Source organism: Pelodiscus sinensis, chromosome 1 (assembly GCF_049634645.1).
Source record: "Pelodiscus sinensis isolate JC-2024 chromosome 1, ASM4963464v1, whole genome shotgun sequence".
NCBI classification, from domain to species: Eukaryota; Metazoa; Chordata; order Testudines; family Trionychidae; genus Pelodiscus; species Pelodiscus sinensis.
This window is the reverse complement of record NC_134711.1, coordinates 122,795,127-122,811,947: the sequence shown is the minus strand read 5'-3', so window position 1 is coordinate 122,811,947 and position 16,821 is coordinate 122,795,127. Positions and strand designations below refer to the sequence as shown.

At 42.2% G+C, this 16,821-nt stretch overlaps 1 protein-coding gene across 3 annotated transcripts in view; it reads right to left on the bottom strand.

Annotated features, from left to right (window-relative positions):
• Positions 1-308: 308 nt before the first annotated feature.
• The window catches only part of PRR5 (proline rich 5), an 83,836-nt gene continuing 67,323 nt past the window's right edge, over positions 309-16,821 (bottom strand). For 2 of the 3 annotated variants that reach the window (XM_075899791.1, XM_075899797.1), the window contains exons 8-9: positions 3,865-4,003; positions 309-1,475 (exon numbers count right to left, since the gene is read on the bottom strand). In XM_075899791.1, the coding sequence (XP_075755906.1) occupies positions 925-1,475; positions 3,865-4,003 (690 nt within the window). In that variant the 3' untranslated portion in view covers positions 309-924. The remainder of the gene's footprint in view (positions 1,476-3,864; positions 4,004-16,821) is intronic. The other variant, XM_075899804.1, reaches the window with a different exon arrangement.

Sequence of the window (16,821 nt, the reverse complement as noted above, 5' to 3'; positions counted from 1 at the left end):
TGCTGGTTCATACTCTAACATCTAACCCTTTAAATCTCCCTGCCTAGTTACAATACCTGCTGCAAAATACTTTAAGAACACTGATAAATAATTAAGATTTATATTTAAAGCCCATAACTTTATTTACACAGGAAACAAGTAACTTGCATTGTGCTAGATTGGAAAATTCTTTAAGAATTTACACAAAATTCTTGGAAGTGGCACATTAAAAGCAAATTAACATAGTCCTAAAAGCCAGTTTTAGGCCATCTCTCCCAACTAGACACTGGATTGGCTGTGAAACACAACATTAGATGCCAGGCACTGCATCGCATTATGTAGCACATTGTTTATTTTACTGTTTTTCTTAATAACCCTGACTTATTGAGGTGAGAGGAGTGCATACACAACACACCAATAAAAGACTCACTATAAATCATTGTATCCTGCTACAATTTATGACCATCTTTTTTTTTTAAGTCTTCCCCCCTAGCCAAGATCATATTGTTTAAAGAGCAATCTGCACCTTTACAGGGATCTTTCAAGACAACTAAAAATAAAAGCTGACTGCAGGCGTACAACGGATTATGCCATTAAATGCACTTATCCAGCTGAACTAACAGCTTTCTATTAGACACTTTCTGATTTAGAAAAAAAACACAAACAATCCACAATCTTACAAAGACAGTAAGAGATCTTACTGCAGAACAATGGGAAGAAAATAGTCTGATGGTTTAAAAAAAACAAAAACTGGGGGGCCATAACTTCAGATAGTGTAAATCAATATAGCTCCACTGATTTTATTTATTTATTTTTTAAATACTGCTCTGATGATTTACACCAGCTGAAGTTTTGGCCCTGTATGTGTACCTTTCCCCTGCTGTGTGGCCAGACATACCAGTTACTTGTACATAACAATAAAACTAAGGATTTGTCTCCTGTCAGTCACACGATGCTTTGTCTGCTCACATCCATGTTGTATGTTGATGAATTTGAACAACCTCTGCCAAAATCTATGAATATTCCTTCAGAATCAGAGTCAATTGACTCCAAAATCTGGTCCACTATATTCTCGGGGCTGGAAGAAGGGACTGGAATCAAGGCAGGGTCCCTGGCCAGCTCAAAAGCCCTGTTTTGATCATCCATAGAACAGAAGAGGCCTTGCTGTTGCTCAATTGCACTGAGTTTGCTGGAACATTGCACTGAACTGGCACTGGGTCTTTCCTGGTCTCCTGGGAGTGAGTTCTTCATGGTTGTCACCGAGCTTTTAGAGCCATTGTCCATGATGGTTGTGAGATTGGAATACCCTTGTAGCTCCATGCAGGAGGTCATTTCAGAAACGGAGTGCCTTCGGATGCCAGTTCCATTGGCTGCAATTCCCTCTGTTTCGTACTCAGCTACGGGGGTCAGCAGTGGGTTATTGTAGCTTTTCGATCTCACCACCGGGTTCTTGGCAAGGATGTCACCTGATTTGGAACGTCGAAAGAAGCGCTTCTCTGTAAACAGACACAAATCTCAAATAAAATCTCTGACGTCTCTGTCTTTTATAGCACCCCCGCCAACCTCCCCAAGCATTCAAAAATGAGGGGTCCTTACAACACGAGTGAATTAAAAAATGAGCTTTTAAAAAAGAAATGTTGAGGGTTTTTTATTTAACCTTCTAGTTTTTGTGTCTTCAGGGACTATATCTTCAAGCTTTTCTTCAAAACTTACTTGAAAAAATAAAGCTGAGATTCTCGATCATTCAAATGAATCCAAAAACTAGGGGTTTGAACGAATGCCAAATATTGTGCAACTGCAAGAATTTGAGACAGTGTTTTTATTTAATGACAAATCAGGACTGAAATTATGCTCTTAGGTTAATGTTATTGGAAATTCCCTGCATGTATGGGAAGAGAGGCCTGGAATCAAAGTTTACCATGAGGATCTGAGACCCAGCTTTTTGTCCTGTATCTGTTGGAGTCTAACTCTCTTTTGGTTTAATTGAGCTTGTCCTTTCACCAAACCACGTCCTCCAGAATGAACAAAAATGTGCTCCAAGAAGATGGTGCTGCTAATTGTAAGTAAGCTATTTAACAATATAAAATCCATGCACAGCAGTTATGCCTCAGTCACCTGTTCTTTGAAAATTAATCACTTTGGAAAATACTGGTTTAAAAACTTAATTAGAAATTACTTGTATTGCCTTGTTGCTTAGTTTCACAGTAGTCCAGATTTTTTCAGCTAATCGTTAGAATTCAGTTAAGCCACTTTCAAACACTGACCACTAGGTGGCAGCAATTTTGTATTATTGGTACTACCTAAGACCCTTTCGGAATGGGTGTGCACACAAGAATGAAATGACTATTAAGCATCCTTCCAGAGGTTCCAAAGTTCTACGAGTTATGTGCCCCGATCCAGCTACCACTCAGGATGCTTTGAGTGGCTTGGGAGGGAGCCTATGCAAGGAGAGAGGTGATTAGTGCGCACTATGAAGTATTTTAAGGTCAGGTATGTACAATAGCTGCAACCTTTCCCTTTCCTGTCAGGCCTGAAAAAATACCCTTACCCGTAGCCATGTGTCTTGAGTGGGTTTGGGGACCCCGCAGAACTAGTGCCAATGAGGCCTAACCTTCTGAAAAACCTACAGTGTTTGATTCCAAGTCTGGTTCCTGAGGCTTGCTATTGGCACCTTAGGGGCTTGGTGTCCCAAGCAACACCAGCAGTTACCCTGTTTCATGTCCTGGTCATAGCAATAATGAATACAGAATATAGCCGCTCCCCAAGTTACGAACAAGTTACAGACCAACACTTGGTCCGTAACTCGAAGTGTTCGTAACTCAAATCCCATAGAGTTACATGGCGACTGCGCTGTTCGTAAATGCGGATTGCCGTTCGTAACTCAGATCTGCATTTACGACCGCTTTGGTCGTAAGTGCGGATGGTCATAAGTGGAGGTGGTTGGGGAGGTGGTTGGGTAGTTGGGGAGTGGCTATAGTTCTGAAGATAACCAGCTTAGACTGGCACTCATAAAATTGATCTGTTTCTTTATAGGCATGTTGCAACACACTCCACTTTCAATTCAGCTTTGTGTGAAAATCAGGAACTATTTTACTGACAATTTCATGAGGAAAATGGATTAAATCGACTGTCTAGAAAATACGGTTTATAGCTGAACTGGGTAGAAAATTACTTGTTTTTAAAATTATGGGTACAATTATCACTTTTCCGTCCAGACTTGCAGTGCCTGCATATTTCCCTACATTTTCAACAACATAAATTACTCAAATGGAATAGCATTCAGTATTGGCTTCACTACACCGCTACGGCCATCAGTTGGGATCGTCTATGGAAGACACTGAGTGCTTTTGATCATTCTTCATGATTATTTTCAGTCCTAAACAGTTGTATAAGGTTGCTGGGTCCTGATTACAGGGCACAGCTCTCCACTTCAGAATAGCTACATTCAGTAATTGCTGGATGCACTTCTTGTATCTGCCCATCCTCTCTCCTTCTACCTCACACTCCATAAAACATCTGAGTTCAATTCCTTTCATTGAAAGGTAATAGAAAAATGTAGAATTATTCATAGATTTTCAGGTCAGAAGGGGCCATTAAGATAATTTAATTTGATGTTCTATGGATTGTGCTATGCATGAGGTCAACCTTCTTTTATTACAAATTTTATTTCAGAGTTTCAAAACCTGGAGCAGGTTTAGTCCAATTGCAGCTTAGCGGTAATTTTATATGCCCCCAGTGCACCATGAAGGAAAGTACACGCCTCTGTTATCTGACATCAACAGTCACCCATTTTAGGGCACAGGCATGATGTATTTACGAAGTTTTTAGCTAGCCATCTGCACTATGTCAAATCAATGACTTTATAAAAGCCCCTGTTATTCTTACCCAAAATACAAGAGGAGTGTGTGAAGGGTCCATCACTGGAATACAGACCATATGTGCCCAAGTAAGGAGAAACCACTTTCTGTATCAGGGATTCCAGTTTCAAATAGTCTTCAGTCACTCCTTTAGATTCATGAACCCCCTGAAAGAAAGAGCAAAACTGAAGATGAATCCTGTCTCTCAACATCTGAAACTCAAATTGCTCACCAGAGCAGAGAGCCAGTAGGCATTCTGATTACATTATATTCCAAAAGCACACATGCTGTCTTATCTTGGTTTATTATTGTTATGGTTTATATTGCAGTAATGTATGGGAAGCCCAATCAAAAACTAGAGCCCTGTGTGTTGGGCACTGTACAAACACATAACAAAAAGACTGCCACCAGGAACTTACAGTATAAGAGTATATATGTCTACACTGCAATTGGGAGGTGTGATTCCAGGACTTGCAGACTACTTGAGCTAACTTTGAGCCACACCAGCTTCGGTAATAAGAGCAGTGAAGCTGTTGCTGCACAAACCCTATCTAGGACTTTGGTTACATACTCAAGTGGTACCCTCTGGGCATTCTAAGGCCCTGTCTCCACTTGCAGTGGCATGTAATATGAGTAGCTAGCTACATGTGGCAGTGGAACACAGGCCGCATCCACACTGCACTGTGTTACCCAGTATGAGATAGTGAAAGCTTCTCCCCTGCTGGAGCCTTTCCACACAACCTCCCCCTTCCCAGAGATTTTCTTGCTAACAGACTCTGCAATGAGGAAAGACTCGAGCATCAAGGAGGCAGTGGGATGCTACACTACTTAAAACAGCAGTGTCACTGAAGGAGACTTGGTTTTGGAGTGGAGAGAGCCATGTAAGATAGATACCCTGGGAATCAGGACTGTGGGGCACTCTACTTTGTTCGCCTAAGCAGTGCCTTACACTTTACCCTGCCATTTATTCCCATGCCCCTTGCGTGTGCAGTGACTGTACCCTCCACACTGCAGATTCCTCTCCTGAGAGAGCAAAGGTTTAGAGATTCTAAATAAGGGCCTAAATCTACATGGTGTGGAGCCTCTCATAAAAGAGGTCCAGTTCCTTCAAAATTCCTAATGCTCACTGATAGCTTCACCTACTGAAAAAAATTACACCGAAGTTGATACATCAGGGTTTTGACAAACTAGCTGGTGTGTTTATTACGTGGCAGCTCTAACTCTATAGCCACTGACTTCAGTGGAAGCTGCTCAGGTGCTGCAGTTTGAGAATCAGCCCTATAGTCTCTGGGCATGCTGGCACTAACAAATTAGGTCATTTGTATTTAATTCTATTTCGAGCATCCAATTTAACAAATACTTTTACATGTCCCCACTAGGGATGTAAAATCCCATTTACTCAGTTAACCAATTAAACAACCATTATCTAAATCACTGATGATGATATTGAACAGAACTGGACCCAGAACTGATCCCTGTGAAACCTCACTCATTATACTGCTCCAGCTAGATTGTGAACCACTGATAACTACTTTCTGGGAACTAGTTTTGCATCCATGTTATAGTAGTTTATTTAAAAGAAGGACATGCAAGATCAAGACAGTATCAAAAGCCAGAGGTTAGGTCTACACTACAGCTTTTTCCAATTTTATTTCAGAAGAGGCTTTTCCAAAATTTATCCCATCTACACTGGACCAAATTTTGGAAAATTCCCCTCTTTCGGAAGATCCCTTCTTCCTCACGGAATGAGGAAGACAGGGCTTCCAAAAGAGCACGTTTGCACTTCTGCTTTTTTTGGTGGAAGAGCAAACGCGTTACCTGGACATGGCGGAGTTTTTCCGGGATACTCTGGTATCCCAGAAAACACCCCACAATGTAGACATACCCTTACTAAAGTCAAGATATGCCACATCTACCACTTCCCTCCCATTCACAAGACTTGTCACCCTATCAAAGAAAGCTTCTAGGTTAGTTTGACATAATTTGTTCTTGATATATCCAGGCTGTTACTTATCACCATCATCATCTTGAGTGTTTGCAAACTGAGGCTGCATCTAGACTGGCATGATTTTGTGCAAATACTTTTAATGGAAAAGTTTTTCTGTTAAAAGTATTTGTGCAAGAGAGCATCTATACTGGCATGTTCTTTTGCGCAAAAGCATCTGTGCCAGTGTAGACACTCTCTTGCGCAAGAAAGCTCCGATGGCCATTTTAGCCATCGGGCTTTCTTGTGCAAGAAATTAACTTGTCTGTCTACACTGGCCCTCTTGCACAAGGACACTTGCGCAACAGGGCTTATCCCTGAGTGGGAGCGTCGGAGTATTTGTACAAGAACCACTGATTTTGTACAGTACAAAGTCAGTGTTCTTGCGCAAATACTCGCGGCCAGTCTAGATAGGCGGCAAGATTTTGCGCAAAAGCGGCCATTTTGCGCAAAATCTTGTCAGTCTAGACGCAGCCTGACTGTTCCATTATAGTTCTGGATACAGAAGTTGAGCAGACTGGTCTGCAATTTCCCAGGTTGTCCTTATTTCTCTTTTCATAGATGGACACTATATTTGCCCTTTTTCAGTCCTCTGGAATCAATCCTATGAGACATGACTTTTCAAAGATAATCGCTAGTGGCTCTCAGACTGCCTCACTCAGCTCCTACTTAGGAGCTCCCTTAGGATTGGAGAAGGATTCTGCCTGCTATTTTAAAAGGCATTTGAAGAATATGATCAGTTCACTAGCACTATGGGATCTTCTCTCCTCCCACAAGCCCTCACACAGCAGCACCTGCCAGTAAAACTTACTCTCCAGTTTAGTCACAAAGTTCCTTCTTTCGCTTGCAAGAACTAGACTGACATTAATCGTCAGGCCTCATTTTGACTTTAGTTTATTTGCATCCCCACTTTTCAAGCACGGAGACCTCAAAGTGCCAGTATCTTTGAATGAAGTTAAAACCTCCAGCTGTTTACACAGGCAGCAGGTAGTCTTAGCCCTCAGCTGTGCATGCAGTCAGACATTTTTCAATTCTTTTTGAAAAACTAAAGAGCATCTGGTGTCCTATGCAGCTGTGATGACGTTTTATTTTGTCTGTTGGCACAAATACATTGTTACCACCTGCAAGATCCTTCCTGCTCAAACTATTGTTACAGATGTTCCTGAATTCTCTGGAAGGGGATTGTGCATGTAAAGACTAAATAGCAGAAAACACACACACTCACTCTTTCAGTGGAGCAATATATAGCCTCTCAATACCAGAAATGTGAGGATCTTCAGGCTATACGATGAACTTGTAAAACTGTTTATTTTTGGTGTATGAGTTCTAGGTCGAATGCTCCAGAGCCCTGTATTGATCCTTGAACAGGCACAGCACCATGCATAAGCATGTTTCCTCCTCCACCAGTATGCCTGAATGTATGGGAGGGACCTCTTCTATGAAAGAGGGAGTGATGATGTAGCTATGTGTGAGGGGAGGAGTCATCAACTAGAGCTTGATTAAACCACATGCATCATGAATCATAAACCACATGAATCATTTCTGAGCTAGGCTCCAGCCAATCCATAAGCCACCACACAGACCAGTAGACATGACTTCCACTTCTCCAACCAGTAGACCAGACCCTCTTTGTCTTACTTTCTGACTGTCTCATACTGTGTACTGTGCCTAGCACAACAGGACCAATCATGGTTGGGATCTCTAAGCACTACTGAAATTATAAGAATTAGTAAAACTAAATATCCTGTGCAGCCTGAGGTCTACAGCCTTTCAGGTGAAAATATAGGAGACAAGGGGAATAGAGCAGGTAAAGACTCCTCAAGCAATCTTTGCAAAGTCACTTCTTTGAGGAGAATGGAAACATCAGGGCTACGTCTAGACTGGCATGATTTTCCGCAAATGCTTTTAACGGAAAAGTTTTCTGTTAAAAGCATTTGCGCAAAAGCGCATCTAGATTGGCACGGATGCTTTTCATCTAGACGCACTTTTGCGCAAAAAAGCCCCAATCGCCATTTTCGTGATCGGGGCTTTTTTGCGCAAAATAAATCTGAGCTGTCTACACTGGCCCTTTTGCGCAAAAGTTTTTGCACAAAAGGACTTTTGCCCAAACAGGAGCAGTATAGTGTTTCCGTAAGAAGCACTGATTTCTTACATGAGATCGTCGGTGTTATTGCGGAAATTCAAGCGGACAGTGTAGATAGCTGGCAAGTTTTCCCGCAAAAGCAACTGCTTTTGCGGAAAAACTTGCCAATCTAGACACAGCCTGGGTGTGTAGAACATCATCTTCCAATGATACAGCCCTTCCTCTTCTTACACTACATTCATCATTTGGGCCCACTGGAAGGAGACCCTTGAAGAATTCCACTGGGATTTCAACAACTTGCACCTCCCTTTCCCCCCTACAATTAGGGATGTCAATGTGTAGATGACTACACAATTAACTGATGAGCCCGAGCTTATCAGTTAATCTTGTCGACTACACGTACTCTCTCCCTCCCCATCCCCCAGAGGCAGCAAGTGGGGGGGCGGGGGGAGAGTGGGAGCGGGAGCCAGTGCCCATGAGGAGCTGGCTTAAAAACTGGATCCCCATGAGCAGTGGATCCACCTGCCCCTCCAACCCTGTGCTGCTGCCTTGTGGAGGTGGGAGCTGATAAACACAGGAAGGCAGCTGGGGGGGTAGGGGAAGGTAGGCAGGAGCCGGTGCTGGGGAAAACCAGTTTAAAAGATCAAGGCATTCTTAAAATTTAAATACCCACTTGGGGAAATGAAGAAACAGATTGACAGAGCCAGAAATCTGCATCTTCAAGATAGACCCAACAAGGAAAATAACAGAACACCATTGGTCATCACCTACAGCCCCCAACTTAAACCCCTCCAGTGCATCATTGACAATCTAAAACCTATCCTGGAAAACGATCCCTTACTTTCACAAGCCTAGGGAGACAGGCCAGTCCTCACCTACAGACAGCCTCCTCACCTGGAGCAAATTATTTCCAGCAGTCACACATCACACCTCAGACACACTCCCCCCCATTGCCAACTCGGTCCACACATCTATACTAGTGACAATCACAGAACCTAACCGCACAAGCCATAACATCAGTGGCTTATATAATCGCACACCCTCAAATGTGATCTATGCCACCAAGTGCCAGCAATGCCCCTCTGCCATGTATTTTAGCCAAACTGGACAGTCTCTCTGACAAAGGATAAATGGATACAAATCAGACATCAGAAATGGTGACACAGAGAAACCTGGGGCAACATTTTAACCTGCCTGGATGGACACTCAGTCATGGTTTTAAAAGTAGCCATTCTTTTACAAAGGAATTTCACAAGCCAACTACAGAGAGGGAGTGCAGAATTGACCTTCATATGCAAATATGACACCATTTCCTTTGGCCTGAACAAAGACTTTAGCTGGATGACATATTATTGCACCAGCTTTCCTTACATTCAACACCTTATTGACATCAAAAGCTAAGTATCAGGCACTTCCAACCCACTCAGTCTCATTAGCACCAGGACTACAATTGCCAGATATTTTTTTCTCCCTCTCCTTTATTTCTGAAGGTCCCCCTTTTTTTTCCTCTACTCAAGGTCAAGTCATCCAAAGAAGTGGTTCTCAAAGGTGCCACAGGACTACTCATTTTTAAAGATACAGACAAATATGGCTGCTACTCTAAGACTTTTAAGTGTACAGTTATAGTGTTGTTTGTTTATACATTGATGTATGTTGTTAATTATGAGCTAAATAAAACAGCCTTAGCAATATTATCTACTCAAGCATTGAAAAATCATGAATCAGACCCTCTCCACACCTAAGATCAAGAGATGGAAAAAGAAACCTTCATGATTTTTAAGACAAATGATATCTTTTTTATTCTTTTTTCTTACCTTCTGGGTTTTAAGCTTTTAGGGGACATTCATGAAAATGTAACCTGAGTGCTACGAACCTTATTATTTTATAAACATGAAAACTGAGATTTCCACGTAATGGCTTGACTCTGGGAGCTCAGGGTTAAACTCCTCACCCCCAATATGATAGCACATGGTAACACTGGCAAAATGGTGATAATCTCTTACATTCATATTTAGCTGTGTTCAAACAGCAAGATCTCAGTGTTTTGCAAAGATTGCTAGATACTAGAATGGCATCAGCAAACTTTGAAATGCAGCTACCTCTGGGACAGAGAGCAGTAGCTGTGCAACAGCACAAAGGAAATGAGTTGAGGACAGAAAGTGAAGAGGAAGGAGATAGATCTTCTGTGGGTGTAAATTGTCATAGCTACAGTTTATATCAGGGGTATCAGCCCACAGGTATCTAACTGTAAATGGGAGGGAGAACCTATTTAGGCAAGATGCAGTAATCGAAACTGGGATTTGGTTAGTAACAGTGCAGGTTCACAACCTTTCCTCCTTCAAAAAGTTCAGTGCAATCTCCAATAACCACAATGGTCACAAGAGCAGTTTTTTCATCTCACCTAAGACACCAACCCCCTATTTAAGTTCTCCCTAACTATCCTAGGGTATGTCTATACAGCAGCATTATTTCGAAGTAGAGTGCGCATCTACACAGTAAGCCTGTTATTTCAAAATTATTTCGAAATAACAGGCTTCTTATTCTGACTTCTGTAACCCTCATTTCACAAGGAGTAAGGGAAGTCAAAGGAAGAGTGTTCTTCCTTCAACTTCCTGCAGTGTAGATAGTGCCAAAGGCTGGTTAAAGTACTTTGACTTCAGCTATGCAATCAATGTAGCTGAAGTTGTGTATCTTAACATGACTTTAGCCTGCAGTGTAGCCGTGCCCACAGAGAGCTTTAGAAAGCTGACAGGATCACAGCCCAGAAGTGATCTAGCTATAGCTGCAGGCATGTACTACAGCATGCAGTAGGATATGAAAAATTAGGGTGAGAGGTCTTCCATAATCCCATTAGTTCAGATGATGCCTCTGCACTCTGCTTTATTACTGAAATCTCAGGCAACTGCTGTGTTCCATTGTAAATGGCAGTGCACGTTGCCTCTCAGCATGGCTTACTGTTCACCACAATAGCCAGGCATGGTATACTTTTCTGGTTCTTGAGAGTACGTACCTGAGCTGGCATTTCAGTTATCATGTTATGCCATGCTGTGTATCAAAGCATGAGAATAAAACAAAAGATAGACCTGGTGCTAAAAACTGGCCTGCTTTATCCAGAGGGTGATAGTTACAGGCTGGTAACTACTGTGCAGGGATCCATGCATTAGAAAGAAACTAAACACTGCACATCATCAATAAAACAGTGACTTTGATCTGCTCTTTAATGAAGGTTTTGCTCTGCAGCTATGTAAAAATCATTCTTTAAAAGATAACTTACTTTTCATGAACTAGGGATGTTAGCGTGTAGTAATTTACACTATTCACTGATAAACATGGGCAGCAAAGGCTGATAGAGAGGCAGCAGCGCGGGAGGTGAGTGGGGCAGATGGGAGGCAGTAGACGCAGGAAGCTGGCTCCCTGCATGTACCGACTCGGTTCCTGCATTCAGACTGAGCCAAATCCTGATCGGAGTGAAATCCAAAAAGTAACACTGGTGTCATCAGTGGGTTACTATGATGATGTGAGGTCCCAGGCTCTTGATCATCTTTTCAAGGAAGAATGATGGGGATTTAAGTACTGAAGATGTGGATGATATTGAAACTGGAGAAGGTCTGTACTCAGCACATCTTTCAAAGATTAATACACTATCAAAATCCATACTTCACTACTTACGATTACATCCTGAGGACACCCCGGAAATTACAGAGCACTGATGGTTATTTCTATTATGTCAGTGTCTAGGGACCTCAGCGGAGATATAGGTGCTGTACAGACACATGGGAAGAGCCTGGCAGGCTGCCCTGCAGATGACAATCTTGGAAGCCTGCTAAAGAGCCTGCATGGCTGGGTCCCTGAGCAGCCTGGAAGAATTTAGCAGTTGACCAGGCAGCTGTCTGATAGAAAAAAAATTGTCAGAAAATTTCTGACCAGTTGTAGACATGAGACACAAGCAGAGTAAAACAGTGATGGCTTGCAACTCCCATGTTAGTGCCAACATACTTGTTCTCATTTTGTTTTGGTATTTTTCAGTCTTTTGGATGGGATTTTGTTGGGAGGCAGTTAAACAAAAGAGAAGATAAGGGAGAGAGGACACTGAAGAGTGGGGGAGGGAAATGAAAAGAGTGTGGGAAGAAGGGGAAAAATCAGTGGAGTCAGGGGAAGAGGAGAGACTGTGCGAGAGGGGACAGGAGGAGCAAACACCCACTCAGCACAGGGAAGAAGCTGTCCAGAGAAAGAACAAAAGTCAGGCACTGATGACACAGTCACTCTCAACACGTCTCTTGGCTTAACCACTTATACTTTGGGATAAAAATGATCACCTTGATGCTGTGAGAAAAAACATTCAGATGGACCATGCATGTCACAAAAGGAAAACTGACATCTCTTGGGATAATAAATGCATGCAGAAGGAGAGAAACATACTACAGTAAAACTCCATTAGTCCATCCAGTTGTCCGGCACTCCTGATAGTCCAGTATCAACTGGAACCCGGAACTGCTCGGGTCAGCTGCTCTCACGGCCAGGCCGCTGTGACCTGTTCCGTTCCACTCACGATCCCCAGCACACACAGCATCCAGCCTGCACGTACTAGCAGCCGGCCACTGAGCACAGGCAGCTGCTTTGGGACCCAGACATAAGGTTGGGGAAGAAGGGGGATTGGGTGACAGCAGGGAGGGGAGGTGTTTGGCTCTGGAGAAGAGAAGGGGAGAAGAGGGGGATTGGGTTGTGCACGACGTCCCAGCCAGCTCATTGAAAAGCCAGCTGCTCAGAGTACGTGCCCCAGCACCTGGAGGGAGACGCGTGGCTGTACTGGCAACTCCAGGACCCGAGCATAACGTGGGGGGAAAGGGGAATTGGGTTGGGAGTATGCCCCCTTATAGTACCTCCTGGTACTCTGGATATCCGATAATCTGGCACCACCTAGGTCTCAAAGGTGCCGGATTATTGGAAGTGTACTGTATACTGATCTCCAATCTTCAGGGAGGGTGGATTTAAGACGGTATGTCCTTTACCGAAGAAAAGACAATTGAGCTGGAGCATGGTATTAGCCTTCCAGTGGGGTTTGATAGAGCCTTATGAAAATCTACAAGAATACACTCCTTCTAGAAGCCTTGCTGAGAAATAGGAATTGCAGCTGCAGCAGAGAGCTAGGGAGTTTGGAACGGAAAACTTCATGTGTCAGAACACAGTTTAGCTTAGCTAGTGTGGATGCACTGAACAGTTTAAAGTCGATTGGTATAAATTCAGTGGATTAACTACCAACCACTGAGTTTATAAGACCTTTATTTACAAACTGCAGAGGAAAGTTAATGCAAATTTTTTATTTGGTATGCACAACAGTGATAAAAATCAACAGGAGTTGCTCACTGGCAGAAGGTAGAAATTGATCCATTTTAAGTAATTGAAAAAAAGTGACATATGGATTTACTACCAGGCACTGCATGATTAAGTAAAGCTGGAGAATATAATGCACAGATTTACTCAGAAGAGTGACTGAATATTTAAGGATTTATTATCCTTTTAGATCTGTATGGCATGTAAGTTCTAAGGTGGTGACAATTACAGCCCCAATTCAGGAAGGCATGTAGTAAGCACGTGCCTCAATGTACACGTAAACATGGTCTTAAATCCTTTCCTGAATTGAGACCAAGATTCTTCAATGAATTTAGCTCATGTGTCCAATATGAAGCAGGCTGGGCTTTTTTAATGCTATTCATGGTAAAATAAAGGATATTTGACTTGTAACTGTACCACAAACTTGATATTTATTAAAAGGTGTTCTGTGATTTTCCATTAAAAATCAAAATAATGACTCCCCCTCATTTTTTTTTTTTACCATTTTGATCAACCAATTCTAATCAACAACCCACCCTGGTGAGCAATGAAGGGGCAGCCTCCAAAATACATACAAATCCTGACTCAAGTGACTTATTAACATACCATAATGTGTTAATATGTCTTTCATTTCCTTTAATCACACCTCTTCCTCTCCTTATGCTCGCTTTCAGTGAGATTTAGGATACAACTTTTCAGAAGTATCTGAATGATTTCGAAAAAAATCTAAGTCCTTGTTTCAAAAGTGACTTATGCGCTCGGGCTCAGATATACACAGGTGCATCCATCTAACAGAAATCAAAGAGAGTAGGTCCCTAAATACCTTTGTGAATCTGGCACTAGGCACTCTACATCACTATGAGTTTCTATGTACTTATAAAAGTAACCCAAGTCACTTCAGAAAAATGGAACTGAGGCACTTTTGAAAATTTTCCTCCAGCCCAAAATAAGGCAGGGAGAGAAGCTGGGAGATGGAAGTGCAGGACTGAGAAAGGGAAAGATCTGAGGATCCCAGTTCTCAGAGGGATTGTACACATATCAAATACCCTTATTAAACTGGGACAGTTCTTATTTCTATAGCAAAATATTTACCAATTTCCCCACTACATCCCTCCCAAACTCTCTCCTAGTCCAGTGTATTCCAATGGCATTTAAGTAGAAGGTGTGGACAAGAACTAGCTTGGAAAAGAGTCCCTGCCCCCCCCCCCCAAAAAAAAAACCACAAATTTTTATGGCAGGGAAAGACTGAAAAAAGTCTATTTTGGAAAAACAGAAGTGAAATTTTTGGTTGGGTCCCCAGGAAAGTCAGGCAAACCATGGAGTTGGCTGCCTTGACATTAGTACAGCCTGGATACCAGTTGTCCAGTCAGGCAGCCTAGATTGCTGGCTGCCCAGGAGGGCCATCTGCCTGGAGAACTAGGAGCTAGCAATTATCCTCCTTGGTTGTCTAACTCCTAAAGAAGCACCAGCTCCCAAGCTCCTTGACAGGTAGACTGCCACAGAGCCCAGGAGCTGGCAACTGTGGAGTCCTTGGCCCCATGGCAGCCAGCCTGGTTTCCATCAGAAGTTTAATGAAAATTGACATGTTTCCTCAGAACATTCTGATTTTGATGAACTGGCATTTTCCAACAGTAAAATGTTGCATCCCAAAATTTCTGACCTGCTCTAGTGTGGGCACTTTCTCCCAAGTATCCCTTTCAAACATTCGCATGTCTGGGGAATAGGAAAAAGTTTTCTATCTTCATCTATCAGTGCCAGGGCCCATGTGCCTTAGAAAATAAAACCAAGTTAATTTACAACCAAACTATATGTAATCCCCAAAATGTAAACATGTAATAAGAATACATACATATGGTTGAGTGGTGATAAGGCTTTTTTTCCTGGCTGCAATCACCTGCCAGGAATGAAGGTTACAAAAAGTAACGCCCCTCTCCCCCATTATATAGCAAGGGTCTGCAACTACTGCTACTCACACGTATAGAGCTAGATCCTGAACTGGAATAAATCAGCGTAGCTCCACTGAAATCAGCAGAATGACACCCATTTACATGAGCTGAAAATATGGCTTTACAATTGATGCAACATTTGGTTCAAAGTTGGGTGATTTTCCTACTGATTTCTGCACAGTATGAAAAGATTGTCTCCAAGGACCAACTTTTCTTCCTTTTTTTCCCACGTAAAAAACAAGGTTATCATAAACATTGCTCATTTTACTGTTTTTGAAACAAAACTATTAGTCCTGATCCTCTGCTGTTGGAAACAGGTGACATCAGCAGAACTATGCCAGCTCATACCAGCAGTAGTATGGTCCCTTTGTGATTCACAAATGTTGAAAAACATTGGAAATTCTCCACTACATTTATTGAGAAGCCACATCAAGGCCAGATGAGCGGATACAGGAAGGATGACGTGGATAATGTATCTTTTTTTCTTCTTCCCAGAGTCAATCAAAAATCACATGCTACAAGGATGCTACTAGAATAGATCACTAGAGAACTCCTGAATCAATAGGATCATCAGTGATCTACACTATTTATTTGTCAGAAAATCAATTCTGTTGTTATTGTTGCTTTATTTCCTTACACTCTCCCATCAGAATCTCTGTGTCCACTTGTTGTCTCTCTGTTCCACCCTTTGTGAAAGGGACTGTCTTTTTGTTATACTTGTACCATGCCTAGCACAATGAGGTCATGGTCCATGACAGCAGGAAGGCAGGGCAGGAGAGGAAAGAGATTCTTGAAAGAACACTCAGAACTCCATCGTTGCAAGCAGGTCCTGACTTTTAACAACAGTAGATGTCTCTCTCCCCCACCTATCAGCTCCTAGTAGCCAGCAAATTAGATTTTCTTTACAGGGAACATACCCAGAGAGTAATTACTGTAGTTTGCAAAGAGTTAAGATGATAGAGAAGGTGATTCAATCCGGTTCAAACAGGGTGCTTCCCTTACAGGTGGGCAGCTCAATTGCAATGACTGGTTTACTTTTTTCCAAACTAGTATCTCGCTAGGAACTGAGTGATTCCTCAAGTGACAGATGAAAACGATGCACTGGTGGTACAAAAAGAGTTTTAAGGGTTGCTGCTAAGTGCCATAGTTAAGAGCTCTCAGTTCCAGCACAACTCATTATATTATGAGAAAGGCAATGCTAAATATTCTTTTGTTAAACCACTCCCTTCTTGGTTTCTTTGTTACCACTCCCATCCTGTTATTCAAGGGATTGCCATTCTCAGGTTGGTTGAGAAAACTCTGTGGTGGCATGCCAGTTAATCAGCTGCAAGCAATTTGAAAGGTGACTAAAAAACCACTACAGGATGTTTTGCTGAAAATGCACACTAACTAAACTGGAAACAATAGAAAAGTAGGCAGTCTCACTCCTGGAAATGATTTAATTCAAATGAACACTCACATAACCTAAGCACTTTCCAGTCACATGGTTAACTGTTTACCTTTTAATTGCCTGTAATTATCAGGCAGCGACAAGGTAATGAATTACACATAAGTTTCACGTATCACAGAGTGGCATGTACTTGTTACTTTTGCACCTAGGGAGCTAAGGGCAAGAATCTACAATGACTACTGCATAAGAAT